The 24576-nt window shown below is 42.0% G+C and overlaps 2 protein-coding genes across 3 annotated transcripts in view; one reads left to right on the top strand and one right to left on the bottom strand.

Annotated features, from left to right (window-relative positions):
* Window positions 1–15483, top strand: part of LOC120549845 (fibroblast growth factor receptor-like 1) — a 30632-nt gene extending 15149 nt beyond the window's left edge. The window contains exons 3-7 of the mRNA XM_039787018.1: window positions 3962–4234; window positions 11201–11287; window positions 11492–11776; window positions 12693–13046; window positions 13901–15483. Coding sequence (XP_039642952.1) covers window positions 3962–4234; window positions 11201–11287; window positions 11492–11776; window positions 12693–13046; window positions 13901–14334 — 1433 coding nt within the window. The 3' untranslated portion in view covers window positions 14335–15483. The remainder of the gene's footprint in view (window positions 1–3961; window positions 4235–11200; window positions 11288–11491; window positions 11777–12692; window positions 13047–13900) is intronic.
* An 804-nt stretch (window positions 15484–16287) lies between these two features.
* Window positions 16288–23635, bottom strand: tacc3 (transforming, acidic coiled-coil containing protein 3). 2 transcript variants are annotated; one of them, XM_039786210.1, is made up of 18 exons: window positions 23497–23635; window positions 21767–21932; window positions 21108–21235; window positions 20982–21028; window positions 20430–20888; window positions 19652–20342; window positions 19496–19538; window positions 19205–19367; window positions 18897–18955; window positions 18532–18662; window positions 18288–18369; window positions 18057–18185; window positions 17361–17428; window positions 17227–17270; window positions 16964–17124; window positions 16754–16860; window positions 16550–16670; window positions 16288–16448 (listed from the first exon to the last, which is right to left on the bottom strand). In XM_039786210.1, exons 2-18 carry the CDS (start codon window positions 21929–21931, stop codon window positions 16383–16385), a joined length of 2664 nt encoding a protein of 887 aa, XP_039642144.1. In that variant the 5' UTR covers window position 21932; window positions 23497–23635; the 3' UTR covers window positions 16288–16382. The 2 variants fall into 2 exon arrangements, with proteins under 2 accessions (XP_039642144.1, XP_039642143.1); XM_039786209.1 differs by having other exon boundaries at window positions 19487–19538; window positions 23497–23633.
* Between the last annotated feature and the right edge of the window lie 941 nt (window positions 23636–24576).

Raw genomic sequence — 24576 nt, 5'->3', positions numbered from 1 at the left:
GGCGACGCAGATGGTGAGGTGGTGAACTGAAGTCTGACTGCAGAAAGTAAATATGGGAATAACAATTATTCGTAACATTTTCAAGTATTGATGTCTCACGCACATTTTTTCACTCCATATCTTCCACGTTCTCATGAAGATTAAATCCAGCAGTGTTATTTGCGCTTGTACTGAGTGATAATTGTTCCATAAACACCTTGTAAAATCCAACTCAAATCTTAAATCAATTCGTTCTTAATATTTAATCGGCGCTGTCTCACCGTCACAGAGTCCACTACGGAGCGCAGGAGGAGGAGATGGCCCGACTGCATGGAATACAGGATAGGATTTAAATACCATAGCATTAGATACCTGCAGAACACAGTGTAAATAACTATATATCTGTCTTTAATACTGTGCATATATCATCAAATGTCAAAGTCTGAAAATACAGATGTTAAGCTCTCACGCAAACGTTACACTTAATGTCCTCGTTATCGGTCTGAACTTTAAAGTGATGGTTCGGAGTAATTCACCCTAGGGTCCTTTGCACCATGACCTCGAGCCAAACACCCCCCCAGAAGCTTTTTTCACCTGGGTCGAACATTGGGAGAGTTAGCGTAGAGTAGCGTTAGCCGCTGAATAGCTTAGCGCGGGGCTAATGGACCCACGTTTGTATCTCTTAAATGACCCCACTAATAATGCCCGAAATGATACCAAAGGTCTACACTAGTATATATAGGTTATGCACTCATAAAACGATGGATTGGAAAGTTTGTAAGTACACCAGAAATTTATGTAAATAACACTTGCCTGCTGGCTTCTGCTCTCTGCTGTTGTTGTTGCTGTTGGACGCGCAGTGCTTAGGGACATCTACAAATTACAACACCGAAAAGAGATGCAACAAAAATATTTTTTAATTTAACTTCTTTTTTAAAGTAAGTGCTGTAATATAACTAGCAGGAGACAAGTAATAATTGAGGTAAGTTTGGAGACATTACCTTATTTAATCATTGAATTAATAAATATTTTTGTTGTAACTCTTTTCGGTGTAGTAATTTATAGACGGCCCTAAGCACTCGTCTAACTGCAGGTAGCAGCAGCAGCAGCAGCAGCAGCAACAGCAACAGCAACAGAGAGCAGAAGAGAGCAGGCAAGACCTGACTATAACAATTGATAACTCCTGGTAGTCCCCACCCAGACTGCTAAAAACCTGGGTGTGACACTTGACGACCAACTCTCCTTCACTGCTAACATTGCTGCAACCACCCAATCGTGTAGATACATGCTGCATAACATCAGAAGGATACGTCCCCTTCTAACGCAGAAGGCGGCTCAGGTTCTGGTTCAGGCTCTAGTCATCTCATGTCTAGACTACTGCAACTCCCTCCTGATTGGCCTGCCTGCATGTGCCATCCGACCCCTGCAGCTCATTCAGAATGCAGCAGCTCGACTTGTCTTCAACCTCCCCAAGTTCTCTCACACCATACCGCTCCTCCGCTCTCTTCACTGGTTACCAGTTGCTGCCCGCATCCGCTTCAAGACACTAGTACTTACATACAGGGCCACGAACGGATCAGCCCCAGCTTACATCCAGGACATGGTCAAACCATATACCCCAACCCGCCCACTTCGCTCTGCATCAGCCAAACTGCTTGCTGCCCCCTCACAGCGAGGGAGAACTAATCACTCAACGAAATCCAGACTGTTCACTGTCCTGGCTCCCAAATGGTGGAACGAGCTCCCCATCGGCATCAGGATGCCTGAAAGCCTACAAATCTTCCGCCGAAGGCTAAAAACACATCTCTTCCGACTACACCTTGGATAAACAAAAAAAATAAATAATAATTTGATTCAATGAACCTGCACTTTCATGTCTCTTTGTAGCTTTGGTTATTTAAAGCTAATGTACTTGCACTTACTACTTGTTGTCTCGAGTTTGAATCTTCACAGTTGAAAGCACTTAATTGTAAGTCGCTTTGGATAAAAGCGTCAGCTAAATGACATGTAATGTAATGTTTTTACCTGCAGCTGAGATACATCTGTTGGCAATGAGATAAATAAAACGGCCAGATGGAGTTACCCGTGTCACCTTCCCCCACTGCAGCCCCCATCAGTATAATGATCTTCTTGTTTACCATATGTGTGAAATGCACTAAAGGAATGTGACTGTGTGTTTGAGCGTGTGTGTGTGTATGTGTTGGGAGAGGCCATGTGTACTTAAGCTCCCCATTGTTTTTACTACTACCAGACCGGCCATTTGTTCTGAGGCACAGACTGTGTACTTTTGCGGGCTATTGCAGCTATAGGGTTTGGTTATACCCCCCCCTTCACTCCCCCCAATTTCCCGTTCCTCTTCGGTGTCTAGTCTGCTCAGTAATTCAGGGTTTAGGCTGAATCCCAATCCTCCCCTTAACCCTTGTTGTGCACGTTCATGTGAGAGCTAGTGCTGTCCCAATACTCGTCTTGATCGAGGGATAGGGCAAAGGGGAAGGACCAGATATCCCTTCCGACCAAGTAAAGACGCGAGCTTAAAGTTTAGTTTTGGGTGGGGGGGTTAGTTGAACACTGGGGCTGTGCGAGCAGCAGCGCAGGCCTCCTAACACCATCACAGGGTGTTTCGGCCCGCTCCACTTCACCAGATCTGAGGGAGCAGACCTGAGCCAATTAAGAGCAGGGATAACAGGCTGCTGTCCGTCTCACTGTGGCCCGCCCCCCTCATCGCTTTGATCTCTTGCACGCAAAACCAGAGCCAGAACGCTTTACCCTTTCTGTGCAGGCAGTGGACAACTGGGCTTGTCCAATTATTCCAATCTGGTTTCAACAGCTCTGGGTAATCAAACAAAAAGATGACAAATTACCTCTATCTCATTCCATCTGCCCACATCTGAGCTGTTTTTAGAGTTGTTTTTAGTCAGGATACTTTATTACATTTGCTGATTCCAATACACAATCGTTAGACAAGCTGCAATGGCACTTTGTTGGTAAACCATTCTATTTTGTGATATTTTTAAAATTGTTGGATATAAAGGAGACACCTCTCGGACTATACCTAAAAACTAAAACTGCTCAATCAGGCTTATTTCATCAAATTATTTTTCCACTGACGTGCCTAATGTACGCACCCCATTGTTTTACCTGCCACTTAATAGGTGAGGTGAGCTTCCACCAAATTTCTTACTAAAAAGTTTGGTGGTTCTCAATGGAGACTTAAATGTAATGTGATCGATATCAGAAGTTCCCAAACTGGGGAAAGGAGAAAAACCTTGACTTTGGAAACAGCAGTTGGTAAAACAATTTCACCATAAGGTCCATTCAGCAGCTGCTCTGGAGCTTTCAATGTATGACACAATCTTCATTAGCAGATAGAGTTTTCCAGATGTCAAAAATATTTGTAGATGTTCAAATTTCCATTCCTATGAGCACTTGAAGGACTTCTCATCTATGTTGGCTTCAAAATGTAGATTAAAGCTCCAGAACAGCTACTGAATGGAGCTTGTGGTGGGATTTTTTTTGCCTACTAGAAAAAACATCTGCCCCAAATTATGTTATTTTTCTTTAGAATTTGTTCTAATATTTGCTCATTTTTTTCTTTCTTTATTTCTCTAAAGATTATTAAAACCTAAAAAAATCTGAAATAGAAAAATCCCCCTTAGACTGAACTGGTTGCAGCATGTTTTAAAGGGGTCAACATGCTGTGAATCACTGGTTTAAATGAGGTTTCATTGTCTGTTTCACCCTGACAAGAATAAAATTGCGAGGAATTACTGTATACTTATACTTTTATGTTTTTGGCACAAAAATGGTAAAAGATGTGGAATGCCATCTAAAAATATTGGTATCAGCCTCAGAAACCTTCATTTTTTGTGGGCTGCAGATTCAAACACATATTATGTTTTCCTTTTGCCAAACCATATTAAGGTTCAAAAAATCAAATCAAAAATGATTCATTATCACAATTATTGTGTTTGTGTGTCCTCAGGACCTCCACGGGTGTCTGACAAGGTTGCTCACAGACAGATGGCCCGGCTCGGGAGCGCCATTAAGCTGCCGTGTCCAGTGGAAGGAGACCCTCCACCCCTCATAATGTGGACCAAAGATGGGCGCAACATCCACAGCGGCTGGATCCGTTTCCGTATGCTCCGCATGGGCCTGAAGATCAAGGAGGTGGAGGCAGATGACACTGGGACGTACATCTGCAAAGCAACCAACGGCTTTGGTAGCGTGAACATCAACTATACCCTCATCGTAATCGGTGAGTGCAGACGAGTTGTGTGTATCACATTAGACAGTTTGTAAAACATGTTGCTCAGGTTCCTGAGATGAGATCATTGAGGGTTGTGAAATGTGTCACTCTCAAGCTTGGTTCAGCATTTGTTAAAAACATGAAGTCACCTGTCTGGTAACTAAAACCAGAGACCATGGCCGTGAGTCGCTCACCCCCAATTTGTACGATCAGAACGCATCATCTTCCCCCGTGGTGTTTTGAAGCCTTATGTGTAATACTTTCCTGCAGTCAAAAATCTCACCACAGTTCAAATGTTAAAAGACCGCATCACTAACAGAGGTCGAGGTCTAAAACAAGTGGATTTATGGAGGTTTAGTGGTTGATCCTCTCAGCTATTGTATGTGTTACAGCCCCTACCTCTCCCTGCCCAAAGTCAACAGCGGCATGGGATATTGTTTCATACTACTTCATCCTCTGTGACTCAATTGGATCTCAAGCTCTTCCTTTTCCTTAGGCTACACTCTGTGGAGGCAGGACGTCTGCAGCTCAGCAATAAGAAACACATTCAGTGTAATAGTGCCGGTTTGTCTTCAGACTCTCACACAGTTCTTGAATTGGGCCGGGAGGATTAAGCCACAGTTTGACCCAGTGTGTAACTCGTTTGTGCATGTGCATACAGTGCATTTCCTCTGTGCTAGAGCAGAGCATGATGAATGAGCGGAGTGGAGCGTGAAGGCTGTGTTTAGTCTAATTACTCTAAGATGCCTAATTGGGGCCGGAGTCTGTGCTCTCTCTCTCTCTCTCTCTCTCTCTCTCTCTCTCTCTCTCTCTCTCTCTCTCTCTCTCTCTCTCTCTCTCTCTCTCTCTCTCTCTCTCTCTTGCTCGCGCGCGCGCGCTCGCGCACGCAGGAGGAGCTGCAGCCTGGTCTTGTGACAGCCAGGCTTCAGAAGAAGAACCATAATCAGGCAGATGTGGAAAACACAGAGCACTTCAGAAAGCGGTGCTTTTTGTAGTAAAGTATGCTCATGAGTCTGGACCAAAGTTTATTTTAGGGTCCCCTTCAATATGAAGTTGCCAGTGAGTTCAAAGAGAGGGTGTCTGCTGATTGTGCTAAAATGAAAGGTTGGAGAGGAAGGCACAGAGCCAGCTATAATGTCAATGTTCATACTACAGTTGTGCTATATAGTATCAAAGTCAGATGTGGCTTTGTCTGGGTCTACATTGCATTTAAAGAGAATTCTGTGTTTTTTTTATATACACTAAACACATCTTTGTGGAACACATTCAGAATCAATCATGTGACAGACAACCACCATGTCATTTTAAGTCTGGTTCAAGACTCTGTTGATGGAAGACAGTCATTTGTGCATTTTGATGTGATGGAGGTTTTTCCACTGCAGAAAGTAAATGTAGATTATTTCAAGTGGGGAATGGAGTCAATGTGTATAGAAACAAAAAATCAGCGTCACACTATGTCATATAGAGTCCCGACGTTATTACAAGACATAATAAACTAGAAAAGGCAAGATTTTCTTATGATTTAGGTGTGCTCATTGTTAATAATTCTGAGTTTGAAATAGCTGAAATGCTGACATAGTTGAAGTGGCAGTCAATATACAAATACTGAAATAAGTTGAATTAGCAGTTAAAATAGAAGTGCTAAAAGATGTAGTTTCAGTTCAAGTGTAAGCACTAAATAAAGTTGAAATGTTAGACAAAGTGTACGTGATAATTTGGCTAGGATGTGTCAGTTGAAGTGAATGTCATGAAAGAAATTAGTGCAAGTTCAATAAACTGAGGAACAATGGCAGTTAGACCGTCGGCTGAAGTGTATGAACTGAAAGAAAAAAGTATGTATAAGTATGTTGAACCTCCCAAAAAAAGATGATCAACAAGAAAAATCAGTAAATATTACGAGAATTGAGTTTGCATGGGGGGAAAAAAAAAAAAAAAAAAAATTTTTTTTTTTTTTTGGGTTTTTTTTTTTTTTTTTAAATTAAAAAAATTTTAATATTAGTTAGTAGACTCAAATCTGGAGCTTCTGCTACTTTCCAATGATTCAAAATAATAATGGAAGCTGTAATCACACATGCTATAATAACTGGAAATTCACATTTTGATATATTTGGTATTTGAGATCTGTCCCCTAATAAACATAGATCAGGAGACAAAGGAATTGCTGAACTAAACTACCCACCTAGGACTTCCATTAGTTTGACCCCGATGGTCTGGTGGAGGTACAGCTCATCATCCAGGTTCCCATTTCCATTCATAGCAACCGTAACTAGGCACTTTGGCTTTGGATTTCTGCACGTTCATGTTGAGGTGGTGTGCGTTGGGGCTGAGTGCAAAAGGAGATACAGAAACTTAGTAGTACCTCATGAGTTTGGAGAGTGGTGTTTTTTTTGTATTTCCAAAACCAAAAACAAGACCAGAAGTGCAAGGAACAGATTAAACCATGTTTATCTGCACTAACTCTTGGCTGCAAACGATGGCATGTCTGGCTAACAGCTTTACTGTAGCTAACTACCTAGAGTAACTTAGTTAAGTAACTTAACCGAGCTTTACTTCCAAGGCCAAGAGTTTGCATATCATTATCTTAAGAACCATTACACTTTACGTTAAAAAAGCCATTTCGTGTTGTTGTAAGTTATTATTTCATATAAACTCGAGGAATAGAAATTAGTTTGTGCTGTGACATTCTTAGAGGTCTTTGTGAGCTGAGAAAGAGCTTGCATAAACATAGGCAAACACAAATAAGGGAAAAAAGGGTCAGCAAGGGTTTCCCTGACCACTGAGCTCTTTGAACATGTGACAGCCTATTTTTTTAAATACATTTTGAAATAAATACTGTACAGCACATGGAATTTGTTTTTGGATTAAATATTGATTTAAAGATGGGAGATTTGATAGATACACTCACACACACACAATTAATCTTGGTGATAGATAGCAACTTTTTCCCTGCAGTGTGTTTATGTGACAGATAATTTGTCTGGTTTAGCTTCTGCTGCAGTGCGACTGAGTGAGAATGAAGACTTCAATAAAGACAGTTTAAGACGGATGTGAAGAAGCTGGCAGGGACCTCGGGGAGATCAGTTCAACCTGAGTGCATGCGTTGGTCCCACTTGGTGATTACGTTAGGAAAAAAATACCAATGAAAGTCTTTCTTGGAAAAACATTTCCATGAGATTTTTATCAGTGTTTTTGCCCTTTAAGGTAAATAGACTTTCTGGGCTCTCTTGTAATCCTGATCTGGTTTGTTCCATTTCCTAGTTGTCCTCTGGTGGTAGTGAGTGTGTGACAGACTGACTGTAGACACTCAACAGCCAGTCTGTAACTCACAAGCACACCCCCTCCTCTCTTTCTGCTCTCTTGTCCATCATCCCATTAGGCACTGGCAGGTCATCCCTGCAGCATTTGTTTTTATAGATAATTGTTCCATCAGAGCTGCATTGCATTCTGTGTGCCTTTTTGCCACAAAGATTAGAGGCCCTCATTGTCAAAATACTTTCAGAATTGAAGTCAGCTTAATACAGCCAAATAGTCTGCAATTATCATGAGCAACACTTTCCATTAGAATCACCTAATTGTTCTCCATTTGCATTTAGTTGCATGCAGTTAACTGCAGTGGCCTGCTGGGAGGCCTATTATGTTGCTCAAAAAGATCAGAGGAGAGAGATTATTTATTTGAGATACTGTAAATGAGGGGTAACTCCCAGCATACCTCCACATACAGTATCCATCATGTAAGTTTATTATTTTTACTAGATCACAGAATGAAAAAGTAAGAGAAGCAACTGCAGTCGGTTATAGTGCTGGTCAGGGGAGAAGGGTTGACGAAAACCTGGCAGCTGTTCAAGTTCAAGGCCCAACGTGGAGAGCATAACGTTTTAAACATTGCCTGGGACCCAGCAGAGAAGCCAAGCAGAAGAAAGACCGTAAGATAAAGAGACAGCGAAGACATGGAGTGAGATTGGAAGTTAGGGAGTGAGGGGTTTTGCTGTGTGATGTAAGGGGGGTGGGGGGTTCCACTTTGGCTGGAGAGATATCCCTCCTCCCATCTGCCAGCGGACAGCCTGTCCTCCCCTGAGCTATCTGAAGAATCTGGTCAGTCAGTGCAATATGGCGCCTCCCCAATCCCTCCAGCTGGCTGTTTGGGCCCTGTTTGGGGTGGTCTCTTGACAACTGGCCCCATCACCTCCCAGCAACCCCACCAGGACAGGCCGATGCATGCAGCAACCTCTCTGTCCTCAGCTGCTCAGTCTACAGCAGGCTTCATATTAGCATTAACATGGGATTGTCATATTAACATTTACAGGATTGGATTTTAATGTTTATGTCTGCACAGATAATATATTACAGGGCTAATACAGGGCTGACGGCGCTCATTATTTCTACATGGAGGTTTTGGCTCTTGCAGCACATTTTCATTTCGCTCCTCTCTGGAGACGTTGTCAGGCCAACTGTTGGGTAAACTGCCCCGTGTGTGACTGATCACATGTGGTAGCTGTTTGGAGATTTCCAGAGTGTGATGCAAGGCCACTGCGCATAACTTTCCCTGGACATTACAATGTCCCCAATAACATCTGGAGCTCATTGTGACCTCAAATCATCAGGCCTTTTCCTGTGATTCAGCTGGCACAGAAGGCTAGCAGAGAGAGTGTGTAGTGACCTGTTTCCTGTCGCTGGATTTGTGAATGAAGTGGGTGGGGATGCCGTCAGACCCTAAACACTGTAGCAAGACCATGAATAGATTTAAGTTGTATGGAAGGAGGCTGATTGCATTTGTAAACAATTTAATACTTTTGCTTGCATAAGCATGCACTTTAATCATGACGTAAATTTCCGTTTGCATTACAATCCTTTTTTTTTTTTACAGTGCATAAAGTATATGGATTTTTGTTTGATCACTGATTCCATAATAAGTTGCAGCTTTAACTTTCTTTTCAGTACACAAGTAGTGCCTCTCATATATTTAGAGGCCTCTCAGTCAATATTCATTTATTGCTTATTTTATTTTTCAATCTTCCAAAAATAACAAATGTATGGCAGCCATGAGATGTCATGATACCTTGCCCCTGTCTGCAGTCTAGTGAGCCAATATTGTGTAAAGACAATAGTGGCAAGGGAAAGCTGTAACAGGACAGACATATAAAGGGTGCCATTGTTCCCTAGAATTGCCTAAAAGTAGAGAGGAAATAGATTCAGGAAAGAAAAAAGTCAAAAAGAAAACCCCGGCAGTGTGGGACTGTGTTCTGTTTGGATTGGGAGGTTCAGGAACCGGGAGGAATGTGGAGAGCCCAAGTGAGCAACAGAGAAATTTTTCTTCCAGTGAAGGTTGTTTTTTAAAGGAATGGGTTATTATAGTTGGCCAGTTAAACCCCTTCAAATAGCCATGACATCATTGCTGGGCTTGGTGCTGCAGGGGACAAACAAAGGAGGGTTTGTACCCAGAGAACCCTAGAGAGCTTTGAGGGTTTCGGGGGGACTCAGAGGGAGGCAGAACAAGGGGGTTAGAAGTCACATCTGGCCTCTTTACCTGACCCAATCAAACTCTGAGAGGGAATCAAGTGTGCCAAACTGCATCTAGAAAAATCCAACTTAAGGCTGCACTCAGTGCACTGAACGCAAAATCACAAAGAGATACAAAAGGTACAGAACTGGCTGGTAGTTTTTCCCATTTTGAATAGTTATTAAAGCATACAGTTTACCTGTGATATTGTGTCTGTCTTTCCCTTGACTTATGGTTGGTAAGTTTGTTAGAAACGCTAAGAATGACTTAGACTACTTTATGTGAATTGACAGCTCAGTATTATCATATAAAATCATTTAACAGCAGTCCATCTTCAATAATCATCTGCTTCATGTCTCTTCCTGCACAGAGTGGCAGATACTGGCGAGGAACCCGATCTGCTCTGTTAATTCATCAATGCTTAACTCGAAAAGTCGATACGCATCACAAACCGTCGATTAGGTTTCACTCATTATATTTTCTCTAAGCCCTGTCTTAGCTCCGCTGCATGATGTCAGCCTATGACATACACTCCACAGCTGTCTCCTGGAACTAGGCTTATGAAAACTGATCATATTACTTCCAAATGCTACAGAGTATGACCTGAGCATGCACCCCTCTCAGAGGAGCCTATCTATAAATGCTAAATTTACTATGATGGAGCCAAGAACCCTTTGCTGGGCCTGTTTGGTGTTGGCTCGCTGCCATAGGAGCTGTGACAGTGACACTGTTGACAATTAAGAATGGGATTCTAATGGAATGTTAACACAGACTTTAGAAGTAGCAATATACCTACAATTCCATAGCGTATGCACACTGCCCTTAATATTGCCATACAAACTGAAAAAAAAGCATTTATAATGATTTAAGCATGGGGTTGATGATAAATTACCGTTTAAAGCTACAGTGCGCAACTGTTTTATAGTAATGAACGTTCATTACATTCAAGCCATTGCCAAATGAGTTGATACAAAGCTAATTAAGCCTATCCGCTCCACAGAACTCTCTCTGTATTTCTCAGTATGGCTATGTTTACAAAATGGTGTAGCAGAAGCTCGAGTGATGCGTTTTACGTCACCGCCAAGAAAGAAAACGGCAGCGTTCAGCTTTGGAGAAGAAGACGACATAACAATTACAAGATAATCACCTCTTCTGAAGAGTCCATCATGTCTTTTTAATCCTCCGTGTCCTCTTTGATTTGACGTAATAAACTACTAGCAACTGCGTGGATGAGGGGTGGGGGTGGTGCCCGATCACCGAAGGCTTGCGCCGACAGTGTTGTTGTCATTACTGAGAATTCCTCATGGGGGAGACAGAAACTACGCACTATAGCTTTAATGCTTCAGATTAATGTCAATGCATAATGCATATGCACAATTCTGTGCCTCAAGATTTACTTTATCTTCACTGCAAAAGAACACCTGACTGTTTGATTGGGACTCAGCTGTTGACTAACTGTTGTCCTGCTGTGTTGACAGATGACTCGGGTTCTGATAAAACTGGGCCCAGGGCAGCTGATGGAGCAGTGTCTGACCTGGGCACTGATGGCTTGGCAGAAAAACTTGGTAAGAGCTCTGTTGGCATGCTACCAATGGTGCAGTGGTAAATTAACCAGACCATCCCAGTTTTATCCTATTTATTACAAGTCACATCTAAATATTTTGCAAACCATCCTGCTGTGTTTTTAGATTTCTGGATGTATTTTTCTTCTGTCAGCTGAAGTAATGTGTCCACTGATAACTAAATGTTTCCTCTTCTGTCCCATAAAGTGCGTCCCCGCTTCACCCAGCCTGCTAAGATGAGAAAACGGGTGATAGCTCGTCCTGTTGGCAGCTCAGTGCGGCTCAAATGCACGGCCAGTGGAAATCCTCGACCGGACATTGTGTGGCTGAAGGACGACAGACCGCTGACTGAGCAGGAGGTCGGCGAGGGCCGTCAGAAGAAGTGGACTCTGAGTCTGAAGAACCTGACGCCAGAGCACAGCGGCAGATACACCTGCAGGGTCTCTAATCGGGCTGGGGAAATCAATGCCACGTATAAAGTTGAGGTCATACGTGAGTATCCCTCAGAGAGGCTGAGCTGTACGCATACCAAACATATTCACCTGGAAATAGTAATGCTAACAGATGAGGCAGAGGTGATTAAGTTAAATGATTACTGCTGTTTGTGGATTATGTTTGTGATCCTTCATACATTGCTGTGGGAAATTAAAATAGCGTAATCTCGAGCATCTGGGTAGTTCACCTGGTAGAGCACGCGCCCGTATATATAAAGGCTCATTCCTCAACGCAGCGGCCCAGGGTTCAACTCCAACCTGCGGCCCTTTGCTGCATGTCATTCCCCCTCTCTCTCCCCATTCGTGTCTTCAGCTGTCCTATACAAATAAAGGCCTAAAATATGGCAAAAAAAAAAAAAACAGCGTAATCTCTGCATTAGTGGGTCTGATTTTGACCAAGGAAGAACTGTAACCTTTAAAAAAAATCTTCTCTCTGATCTACCTACTCCTGACGTCTGATTGCGATCAGCAGGTCTTATTCATATCCTTGCTGCATGGATGAATGTGCTTGTGTAATCATGTATATGAGAAGCATATTGAGGAAGCGGGCTTGAGACTGAGGGCTTGTGCCCTGGTGTTTGCACAGGGGGGGGGGGAGAGAGAGAGAGAGACTGTTCAACTCAGACCCTCCACCCAATCTGGAGCTGATTAAAGCCCAGCTGTCTGCCAGACCCCCCCGCCCTTTTCCATGAGAAATGTGTGCTGTACAACCAGGAGCAAAGAAAGAGAGGAAACTAATCACACGTACTTCTTGTGTTACATGTGGTATTGCTCCCTCTCTGTCAATTATAAGTTCTAAGCCCGAGGCTAATAACGGTATGGACGACTAAGACCTCTTCTATCCACAGAAGGGCTGTCATGTCAAAAAATGTCTGTGTGTGTCTTGACGTTTTTTTTTCTGTGTGTCTATGCAGAGAGGACAAACTCCAAGCCTATTTTGACTGGCACACACCCGGTCAACACGACGGTGGACTACGGAGGCACCACGTCGTTTCAGTGCAAAGTGAGGAGTGACGTTAAGCCGATCATTCAGTGGCTCAAACGCGTGGAGTCTAACGAGGAAAGTCGCTACAACTCTACCATTGAGGTGGGAGACCACCAATTCGTGGTGCTGCCCACGGGGGAGGTGTGGTCCCGACCCGACGGCTCCTACCTCAACAAGCTGCTCATTACCCGTGCCAAGGAGGAGGACGCTGGCATGTATATCTGCTTAGGCGCCAACACCATGGGCTACAGCTTCCGCAGCGCCTTCCTCACTGTGCTGCCAGGTGAGGCCTGGGGAATGTCTGTTTACAGCCACAACAGCAGGCAGTGTTACAAACATGCTGCAGACAAACAAATCAGCAGCTTGGATCTGTGCTATCAGTTTCTACGTTTTATGTGGTTGTTATTTTTTTCAGGAATCTGCATTAGTGCAAATGACATACAGTAATTCTATCAGAGGAATATCAAACTGAAATGAAAGCGAGGCTGCAGACATGTCAGCAAAAAGTACTAATGAGGACAGATGACAACAAAGCAATGTTAGCAAACTCAAATGTTTTGTCACCTGTTTTATATCCGTATCATGTTCTGGAGTTATTCTCCACCAAAGTTTTTTTTTCGGGTTGAGTTTTTGTTTTTCTGTACATAAACTGAAGGAAATGGATAAAGTAAGCATTTAGAAGCTGAAACGATTATTCGATTAACCAATTACGGTAGTCTACAGAAAATAATCAGCAACTTTGTTTATCGATTGAATATGTAAGTCAGTTTTCAAGAAAAAGTGCTTGCTACTGCTTTTTTCAGTTGTATATCATTGTAAATCAAATAGATTTGATTTGACAACACTTTTTAAACTGAAGGTCCACTTACTAGCTGGTTGCAGAGGTATCGGTGGTCTTCCTCTGTCATCACATGAGCCAAGGATTGAACCGGTCTCGGTTCAAAGGTTTTGGACTGTTGTTCAGACCTTTTATTGACTAAATGCTCAATCAAAAAAAAAAAAAATCAACAGATTAATTTATTGGGGAAATGATCAATTGTTTCAGGCCTTTAGCACTTCACCTGTGCAATAAACTCTTGGCAACATTGAAGACTTGGAAATCTGTTTTGATTTTATTTTGGCCCTTATCTTTTGCAGACACGCAGCCTCCCATCACGCCCATGCTCCCGCCAGCCTCCAGCGCCCTCCCCTGGCCTGTCATCATTGGCATCCCAGCTGGAATAGTGTTCATCTTTGGCACAGTGCTGCTGTGGTTCTGCCAGAGCAGAAAGCACTGTCCCCCTCCCAGTTCTCCAGCTGCGGCTGCACAGGTACTGCAGAGCTCCCACCGGCTGCCATATCGAGAGCGGGACCGGGGCTGCGTGGCTCCGTCCTCCAGCCCAGAGAAAGACTGCATGAGCTCCATGCACTATGAGGAGTACCTGGCACAGCAGCAGCTGCTCCTCACCCAGGGAGGATCAACAATCCCCCCTAAAATCTACCCCAAAATCTACACTGACATTCACACACACACTCATTCCCACGTGGACGGGAAAGTACATCAGCATCAACACATTCATTTTCAGTGTTAGCCTTAGTGCCAAATATCCCCCATTAACTGCTCCAGTATCTCAGAGGGACACTGAGCTGTGGACTGAACAGCAGCTCCTGAGCGACGTTCACCCGCCATTACTCTTTAAAAACTCTTCTCATAGCTAGAGATTGTTGGGAGTGTGTGCATGTGGGAACAACAGTGGCCAGTAATACACACCTTGTGTTTTTACATCCAAACGTCCATATTTGGTGTTTTTTTTTTTTTTACCTGTCAGATTCTCACACCACTAAAAATCCATTAATCCTTGTTGTGCACTTAATACAAAAAGGACAAGGAAATTTTTTTTTTGCGTGTGAGTGTAATCACAGCCATTTAGGCCAGCTGAAAGGTCTTCCTCAGCAGCTGAATTTAGCATTTTCCTACTTGAGGTGTAGCCGAAAATGGAGGTTAGGTTTTACCTTTCACTTATTCAGCTGTTAGATCGCAGAGGCTCCGTATGTTCTGCCTGGTAATGAAGATGAAAATGGTACTCAAGATTTACAAAAGGGCTGGTTTTGTGCCCTACTCAGGTAGTCCTTTTGTCTGTTAAAGATGCATAATGTTTGGAATGCTGACCACTATTCTTTTTATTACCTTTCTCCATCCCTCACTTTTGTTCTCTGGTAAAAGTGATAGAGAGTAGACTGGTAAGTATACTTGCCTAAGACTGCAAGGGATGGAAGAATTGTGTTTCCGTGTTAACTGAATTGGTCTTCATTATCATTTCAACTTTTTCTTTACGGTAGGTTTCCAACATCAGTCAGTAGTATGTTGAGAAACCAGCAGAGGATGCCACCTTCTCCAACCACAGTGTATGAAGCTGTTGTCATTTATAATCAAACTGAGTCATGAATATTTAATTTATTTTGCTAAAAAAAAATAATGTATCAAAGGTTTATTTTTCAGAGTAAGGAGTTTTACATATCTATGTAATGTTATTAAAGTATACTATTGTTGTGTATAGTACATTTTCAGTACTTTGTCACCAAGTTTAATCACATTTAGTTCATGCCAATATTTAGGTATTTTTGTATGTAATTGGTTGTATTGACAATCTTGTATGATGTATTCTGTTCACAGCTCAAAAACTAAATCCATCTAAAGTTTGATGGTTTGGTAGTTTGATTAAATGACCTGAAACAAGTTAGTCACATGCCTCACGAAGATGAATGCACTTGTTCAATCAATGAATATTTTTCAAAGGCTGCCATTATCAACAAGGGCGAAACAAATCTGTGTGAATAAGATAACTTCAGTGGCGGTTACCCGTTTGAAAACATAAGGACTGGGTACAGACAGGTCCGCTTTCTTCCTTTGAGCGAGTTGAAGTGTCTGCTGAGGGTGACGCAGAGGGCAGCCAGCAGAGGGACAGAAGTTGCTAGGATGAATGACTGAATAGAAACAGACACAAGAGCAGTCTCACACAGTGCTTTTTAGATGAGTGATGGCCCCTGCAAGACTACACCGAGTGACCAGCATCTTTTCCCCATTTAAGTGACTCGACCCTCTCCACCTCCCCCACGGTCCGCACTACCACCTCATTCAAACTCCAATCTAGGTAGGATTTCCTTTCACCATTTAGGAAGTGCATTGTCCTGCCTCTGCGAGTGATGTGACAGGACCCTGTGATTGCGCAGGAAAGAAGGGGAGCATTGTATCAGGTGAGCTCTTGTTTTGTTCTAAGTATTATAGGATGGGGATGAGCTTCGGCTCCAGACAGATGAGGGGTGAGTGCACTGAATACCTTTGTGTGTTTATAGTAGAAATTCTACACAGAACAAAACTTTAGGTTTCAAACGACTGTTACTTTTTGATCCATAAATTATTCAAATCCAAAACCCAGATGACAAGATTTGCAAACATTGTTAAGGCAAATACTGCCCCCTAGTGGTTTGTCATCATGCAGAAATTAAAAAGACAAGACAGCCTATAATCATAGCCTATAATCTCTTTATTATTTTTTACAGTATAAGAACATTGACAAGACAAACTACATAAAAAAAAAAAAATCAAAAGATGACAATATACAGTATTTACAAAATGAGCTCAACCTTTCTGGACTTTGGTAATAAGTTCATCACAAAGTTTGGTGAGCTCTTCCGCCTCCTTCTCCTGTATAAAAAAAATATTTGAAAAATATGAGAATAACATTTCATATTTTTATCTTCAAGACCTCTGCAAATATGCACCATCTAATTTAAATCTTGACTCACCTTCTGGTCCAGGCTCTTCTCCAGTGACTGAACCTTCAGCTGCTCCCGCCGCAGCTGGGCTTGGAGTGCCGATGCCTCAGCCTTGTTCTTGGACCGCACCTCAGCAATCTCTTCATTTGCACTTAAGATGAACAATACATGTCAGACATGGCAAGTCTCGCAATTTACACTATAGACCATTAACACAGTAGTCCGGTTTCTTACTGGGAAATTTTCTCCTCGGCATGGGCTTTGAGGGTCTGGTAGCGCTGCTCCTCCTTTTTGATCCTTGCCAGATAGTCCTGAGCATAAGCTTTCAGAGTCTCTTCATTCTGGGACAAGGGCACAGACATCGGTTTACCAATCAAACTGCCACAGCTCAAAAACGTCATGCATTTGTCGTTTATAACAGGGCAAGAGTTTGCTTTTTCTAACCTTTTTGTAGCCTTCAACAACATCCTTGTACTTCTCCAGTCTCTTGAAAAGGTCGGAGAACGATCTCTCCATGGTGTTCAGGTCACTGGACACTTGCTCCTTCTCCAGCAGGGCCTCCCTGAGTTTGGCCTGAGCCACCTCCCTCTCCTTCTCTTGATCAGCTGGGTACAAGAACATTAAAGCTCTCTCGTTAACACACCATTACCAATCAATTATCAAAAATCCGTAAGACCGTGACGTGTACATTATTTATATGAACTTACCAATCATTTTTGCAATCATGAGCTCAAATTCTGCAATTATTTTCCTGTGTGAAAAAAAAAGAAGGAAGTTGTCAAATGTCGTTAAAACATTGAATTAAAATGACAAAAACTACATTAAACAAACCACAGCTTACCTCATTTCCTGACAATCGTCAAATATCTTTTTATACTTTGCGCTCCATTGCTCTTCTTTCTCCTTTGCCTAGTTGAGAAAATACACACTTGAAGTTATTTGTTAATAGAAAAGGCCTTTTCCATTTTTATTTAATTTAAAGTCTTGTAGTTAATTTGTGTTTTACAACATCAAATTGTACAAAATCGTTTATTTTAAGAGGATATATTTGGGAGCTTGATTCATCACAACTTTGGTTTAAGAATAGTCGACAGACTTGGGGCTATCACTTACATTTCAATGATCACAATTGCTACTGAACTGAATACTGAAGATGTGGTCCTCATGTTTAAAAAAAGATTAACTACTTATGGAATATTGATCTCAGAATATGACGAACGACTCAGCTGACAGGGACAACCTTGGAAGCTAAACAATCATTGACATTTCCCTGTTAAACACATTTCTTTGATCTTAGATGCTTGTGTTTAATCCAGAATGCACGGTGGTTGCTTTGGTTGAATCAGATTACTCTAAACTGCTCCAGGGAAGGTTTAGAAAACCACTGAAACCACATCATCAACAAGGGTGTGGGTGTGTGTGTCCCCAGCTGAACAAAGGTTCTGTATTCACCTAGACCTAGGCAAAGTGACTTCAAATGGAAATGTTCTTCCACTGCTGTCATTTGTCAAATCAGAAAACACTGAGCAGGACATACTTCTGCCTGGACCCTGGCGATGGCTGCATCCAGGTCTTTCTGACTGTACTTCAGCACTTCAATAATGGAGCCCTCGGTGTTCGCTGGCTGGAGGAAGGGAGGAACGAGGTCCGCAAGGATTGGAGGAGCCTAGATGACAGATTCCAGTGTAAATAAATCAAGTCAGGAGAAGCATTGAATGTGGTTTCCAAAACTTCCACTTATAACGGTGGCATATGGAGCCTGACTTACTGAGGATGTAGCATCAAACAGTTTAAAATCATCCTTCGGTTGTCCATGTGCAGTCTTTTCTGCCATCTGTGGATATTCAAGCCTGAGTTGGGGAGAAAAAATAAAACTCAATTGTGATGTGGTCAAAGTAGTTACATTTTCAGACAAATCTCATTTTGTCTGACAGGATCTCCGAAGCGCAACAAATTCAGCTCCAACATCCAGTGACAGCAGCAATCAGAGTGGAAACAGAAGTACGTCATACCGCGAAACAAAGTCAGCGGGGCGAGGGACGTTTGTCTGAGCGACCGGGCCTGCAGCCTTCTTGGGGCTCTCTCTCAGGAGGGGGTCAAATTTAAGGTACAAGGATTGTTTCCTTAATGCAGATTCCTTGAACTGTTGACAATAAATAAAAAAAATAAAAATTAAAACATTAGGTCATGCATTGACAATGAAAATAATTAAACCATTTAACACAAGTCATGAGGCCTGTCCTGGGCAGCCCCCCCCCTCACTACTTTATACATACATTAATGGAGACGTGGGTGTATTTCAGACCGGTGTGTAATAACATGTAATGTAATTTCCCTTTGCGGGATCAATAAAAAGTTTAAGAAGTTAAGTACTTACACGGCTGGACCCAAACTGTTCAAGGTAATCCATTTGTCCATCCAAGTCATTGGCCATGACTAGAAATAAAGATAAGATTAACATGCTTCATACATAATATAGAACGAAGCATTTCACTTCCATGTAATCACTCACACCGAACTGGGTCAACCAGTTCGGTGAGTAGCCTGACATGGTCATACTCAGATTCTAGTCAGACCTCGAATGTTGTGGGCGGGGCTAAGTTCGGCTGGCATCCAGGCTACAGGTTAAGGCAACAGAAAAATTAAGAGATCCTAGACATAGAGTTACATCCAACATTTACTTACACATCGTTCCAGGGACAAACTCGTCATTGAATTCTGACAGGGCGGTCTGGGACTTCTGCTCAGGTTGACACAATTCAGAAAGCTCAGGAAGGCACCCCACAGGCCGTTCAGCTTCAAGTTGAATTCCTATGTCATGGTCAGAAGCAGCCTTGTCTTCCGCATTCTGTCAATCCACAATAACAAAGTGTATTTTTTGTTGAAACCATACAACCAAGGGAAAGTTAAATGAATGAGGAAAAAAAAAAAAAAAAATTTTGTTAGGATTGTATTAAACCGCTTTACTTCTCTTACGGCTGTAGGGTCGGGTTCTGCAGCTAGGACACTCTCTCCAGCGCTACAATAAAGGGCAAAAACATACACACTTAGTGAGATGATTAAGTGCTGCTGGCATTTGAAGGATCCACTGCAATTAAATGCTTCATACACTCACAGATAAGGTAAACATACCATGCTGATGTTACAGCCTCCTTCTCCACGGGCTTGTCCGGTTCCTCTGGAATCAAAGTTTCCATGAGCACAGGGCTGTATTTCTTACTACACCTTGGAGAGTTGTTCATGCTTGCCTTTGTTCCAAATGGATTAAAGTTTGGGTCATCCAACTTGTCAAAGTCTAATGAGTAAGACCCTTTGGGAGCCGGAACATCAGCAACACCACTGGCCTCAGGCTTCACTGGACTTTTTGGTGGTTTGACATCACGCGGCGGATTCCCCTCTTTAGGTTTTTGACCAGGTGGCCTTTTGCCCAATTTTTTGGGTGGCGGTTTCCGTTTGACCTGGCTGCCATCATCAAAATTGAACTCAAGTTTGACTGGTCCTTCCTGGATTGGGGCATCAGCTGGCGGTTTGACAGCATTAGCAGAGTTTGGGGCCACTGCAGCTATGGGTTTCATCTCAGGCTTAACCGGTGCCTCTTGAGCCACCTCTGGTATGTCAACAACATTTGTTGATCCATTTTCCTTTATTTGGGTCTCCTCAACAGGTGGGTTAATGTCTGCCACCTTTCTGCCAAGGACAGGGGAATTCTGAATTTTAGAGCCACCGGTTTGGAAAGGATTGACTGCACCAAGTTTGTCAAAATCCAACTGATAGCCGCCTTTGCTTTGTATTGGCATGTCATCATCAGGGTAAGATAACACTTCTGTGGAAAATTCAAGAAGGTCATCATCAATTTCTCAGCATTCAGAGACATTCCAAGAAAATAACTTTGTAATGTTTGATGAATTACCTTGTTTTGGCTCAACAGGCTGCTCAGTGGCATCTTCCACAAAACTGCCTGACACCGTTTCTTGATCGATATTTGGAGACATTTTAGCAGGTTGCTTTTCATCAGGTGTGGCAGTGTATGAATCCTGTTCCTCGACCGCTAGGACCTTTGCAACTGTGACCACACTGCTCTCTGTGGAGCTGATGTTGGAGGAGACGTCAACCAGTGAGTTGTCCACAGACGTGGTGAATGGAAGCGTCTCGTCTAGTGCAGATTCTATTTTGGTGGGCTCCTCCAAGATATTCTCTGCTTGTGTGGGTTGAGACTCTGTAGGAGGGCTTTCCACAGCAGGCCTTGCAGGAGAAAGGACCATCTTAATAGACCCCAAAAATGGATTGATAGCATCGAGGTTATCAAAATCCAACTGATAGCCTCCTTTGCTTTGTATTGGCATGTCATCATCAGGGTAAGATGACACTTCTGTGGAAAAATCAAGAAGGTCATCGTCAATTTCTTAGGATATTCGGAGACTTCAAAAGACAACTAACTAACTTGCAGTGTTGGATGAATTACCTTGTTTCGGCTCATCGGGCTGCTCAGTGGCATCTTGTGGTAATATCCTATGAAAACAAAAACAGACTGTTACTTAAATGGATCATTAAATTGGAGGCATGTTTCAGTATGAGAAATGTTACTTACTTAATTTTATCCAAATTTAAGGAGTCCATTGCTTTTGTACACTCATCCACACTTGCCATCTTGACAGACTTGGTAGGAGATACAATTCTTTTAGTCATAGGGTCTCTTCTTGGAGTCTGAAAACAAACCTACACACAAGTAATTTGATCAGTATCCTAAAACTTACCTGGATACTAAATTATACACAGAAAAAAAATAAAATAAAAAAAAATAAAATAGTATAGTAATATCCAACCCTTTCATAGTTATATGTAACAAAAGTTAGTGTACTTTGCAAATGTGTGCTAGAAACATGTCTGAACTGCCCTTTTTGTAGCTTTTTCCACCAAAACAAGTTTTTTTTGTTTGTTTGATTAGCCAGTTTAAAGTTGTGTAGAGCTAGGCTGCAAATTTGTTGGGGAGGGTCAAACTTCATATGATCAAAGATTTCTTTTTTTAAATAAAAAGTGTCCAGTGATAAAAGGGGCAACAAAAATAAAAAGATGGATATCAATCTCCCCGTCTACCACTTCAGGTTAACAAAGTCTAATAACTGTAGAAAAGGCTTAACTTGGTGACTGACACGCACATAATTTTCAGCCTGGCGTCATTACAGTGTGTGAAAAGAATCAAGACGAGAAAGGGGACACAACATCTAATAAGGCATGCTGGTGCCGTACCTTTGTCCCCTTTGGCACAGTCTTGCTGGGCAGGTTCTCAGTCTGACGCAGGATGGAGGGCCTCCCAGTTGGCTGATCCAGGGCAAAAATGTCGTTAATTGAGCTGTTCTGCTTTCCTCCAGGGTAGACCCCACAATTCTCATCATTCTCATCAACAGAACTCATCCTGTAAAAGCAGAGAGACCAACTGTAAGTTACGGGGCTGGAACGATCTGAGGACACTCTGAAGGAGGCGTCATCCTGAAAGCTGCAACCGGTTGATAAGACTCTTTTGGTCGTGGGGTTTACTGATGTGTGTAAAAAAGGATCTGGACAGAGAAAGACGACAACATTAACAGCAGAATCAAGACATAAGTGACTCCGCCAATTTCATTCTGTTGGTAAATCATAGTTGGCGCGTACCTATAGTTATTATTGGTGTAATACACTCCTTTCTAAAAAAGGTGGAAAAGAAAAAAAACACTGAACCATGATCCCTGAAAGTTGAAAAGAAATTGCAAAGATGTTGACGCTGCACCCACAATGATGCTGCGTGCTAGGCCGATAGCAGCGTATTGCTGATATATGTTGATATCAGACAAGTGTACAATGTTTAAGACCGAAAAGGCGCTGCCATTACATAGTTTCTCCACCAGAGAGCGCTAACAGGTTCATTTTCCAACTGTAAAAAGTCCAGTTCAGGACATCAAATTCTAAATAATTTAGTTGCCAACACATTACCTAATCAAAAAAAACAAAAAAACAAAAAAAAACTGATTTAATGTTATCAGCTTAAACATTTTTTTTTTTTTTTTAAATCTAGTATTGTTGTATCCCAGATGTGTAGCTAAACTTTGTCTACAGTGGTTTAATATAAAAAGACAAAATGCGACTATAACGTTAGACCTTTTGACATGTTGCTATTGAACACGCATGCACACAATACCAAGGCCCTGGAAGTGACTAACATTAAATGCATTCAGCCATTGTTTATATTGTATGCTTTTCATGCTATGACTTTAAGTTATGTTGGACTATGAAGGATTTTAATGTTGGTAAATATGTTGGTAAATATGTAGTGAATTTAAGTAGCAAGTACACAAATCTCTAAATGTTGCTCCTAAATAATATTACATTTTGACTATGCTATTAATGTTTGTAACGTTATACAAAACGCTTCTGAATTCGCCGAATCACAGCTTTGTCTTATTGAGGTCTCGGGACCAATGTTGTCAACGTTTTTATCAATCAGTTTCTTCTAGCAACTGATACCCAGCGTTAACGTTCAAACTGAACGTAATCAGACGGGGAAATTATCATTTACTGTGGGACTCAACGTGGACAGCTAACTAGCTAGTCATAATTTTCAACCAGATTAGAAATTGATAACCGATCAGTTGGATTTGCTAACGGTAACGTTGACCTACCGAACGTTAGGCATGCCATAAAAGCTAGCGTTACTAGCTAGCTAACGTTTCCAACACCTAAATGAACGCTAAATTTGACTAACGTTACCGTTATTATTAACATAACTAGCTAGAGTTGACAATCAATAAAAAAGCTCTTGTTAGCTAGCTAGCTAGCGGTTACTTGAGAACTAACGTTAACGGTAGACCTAGCTAACGTTACTTAAACTTAGCTAACGTAAAGCGGAATAAATAAAAAACTTGGGAACACGTTTTATGAAAAAATAAGATCAAAACGTAGCTAAGGCACTAACGTTATCTTATCATCCTGTATTCACCACCTACCTCGAAAAACAGATGCAGTTCGTCGAAATTACAAAGTCTTTCGTCGAAACATTCAACTGCAGGGTGGCCAAGAATGACTGGTGTGCATTTGAAAACCCCTCGCCTTCTTTGGGAGACAACCGTTTGGAATTTAAAGTCTTGAAAAGCACCAATAAAATCGCCAAAAACATTCAAAGGAAACGCGCTTCCTGGTTAAGCAGCCAATCGCGCAGAAGAGCGGATGTGATCAAACAAGACCGGCTCTATTGCTGCGTTCATGCGTTCATTCCACCTCGGAATAACCGGCACCGCACCCCTGGTTACGTTGTTTTTCCGACTGGCAGCGTTCACATGTAATGGTCGGGATGATTGACAGCGGCACGTTCGGTTCAATTCATAGACTATTCATAAAGTCTATGGTTCAATCTCAAAATTAAAGGTGTGCACACAGTGACTGTATATAAGAATATCGTATCTATATCTTATATACAGTATGTATATATGGATATCTTATGTTTTTTTCTCTCCAAAAATTCAAGATCAATTATTCAGCATTCAACGACTGAGGAAGGTGTCGTACTGGGAGCTGGCGTTTACTGATGTAAATGCAGAGAAAAATGACACAACGTTAACAGCAGAATCAAGACAAATGTGAGTCTGCCAAGTTAATTCTGGTTTGCACGATATGCCATTAATTTATATTGGTATAATATAGTACTTCCTAAAAGGTGGAAAAGTAAAAAGAGAAGAAAAAAATCCTATATCCACACCTCAACAAAACAGATGCAGTTAATTACAAAGTATTTTGTCAAAGCATTCAACTGAAGGGTGCCAAGAATGACTGCTGTGCATTTGAAAACCCCTGGTCTCTGGTAGACAACATTTTTTTTCCTTTATTATGTAGTGACAGTGGATATACATGAAAGGGGGAGAAAGATGGGGGATGACACGCAGCAAAAGGCAGCAGGTCGGATTTGAACCTGCGCCGCTGCATAACAGCTGGTATTCATGTTGAATACACAAACTGGGTCACTTCATGATTGATGATTGATTGCTTGAGTGTGCCAAAACAAAGGTGATTTGGTTTGTATGGGGCTTTTA

The sequence above is a fragment of the Perca fluviatilis genome, chromosome 20, assembly GCF_010015445.1.
Source record: "Perca fluviatilis chromosome 20, GENO_Pfluv_1.0, whole genome shotgun sequence".
NCBI lineage: Eukaryota > Metazoa > Chordata > Actinopteri > Perciformes > Percidae > Perca > Perca fluviatilis.
This window is presented reverse-complemented; position numbering and strand designations above follow the sequence as displayed.

Coding starts and splice junctions, on each gene's coding strand:
- tacc3 (XM_039786209.1), bottom strand. CDS start 21,931: ATGAGTTCTGTTGATGAGAATGATGAGAATTGTGGGGTCTACCCTGGA. Junction 18,370..18,531: donor CCCGCTGACTTTGTTTCGCG/GTATGACGTACT, acceptor TCCCCAACTCAG/GCTTGAATATCCACAGATGG. Junction 17,271..17,360: donor GACGATTGTCAGGAAATGAG/GTAAGCTGTGGT, acceptor TTTTTCACACAG/GAAAATAATTGCAGAATTTG.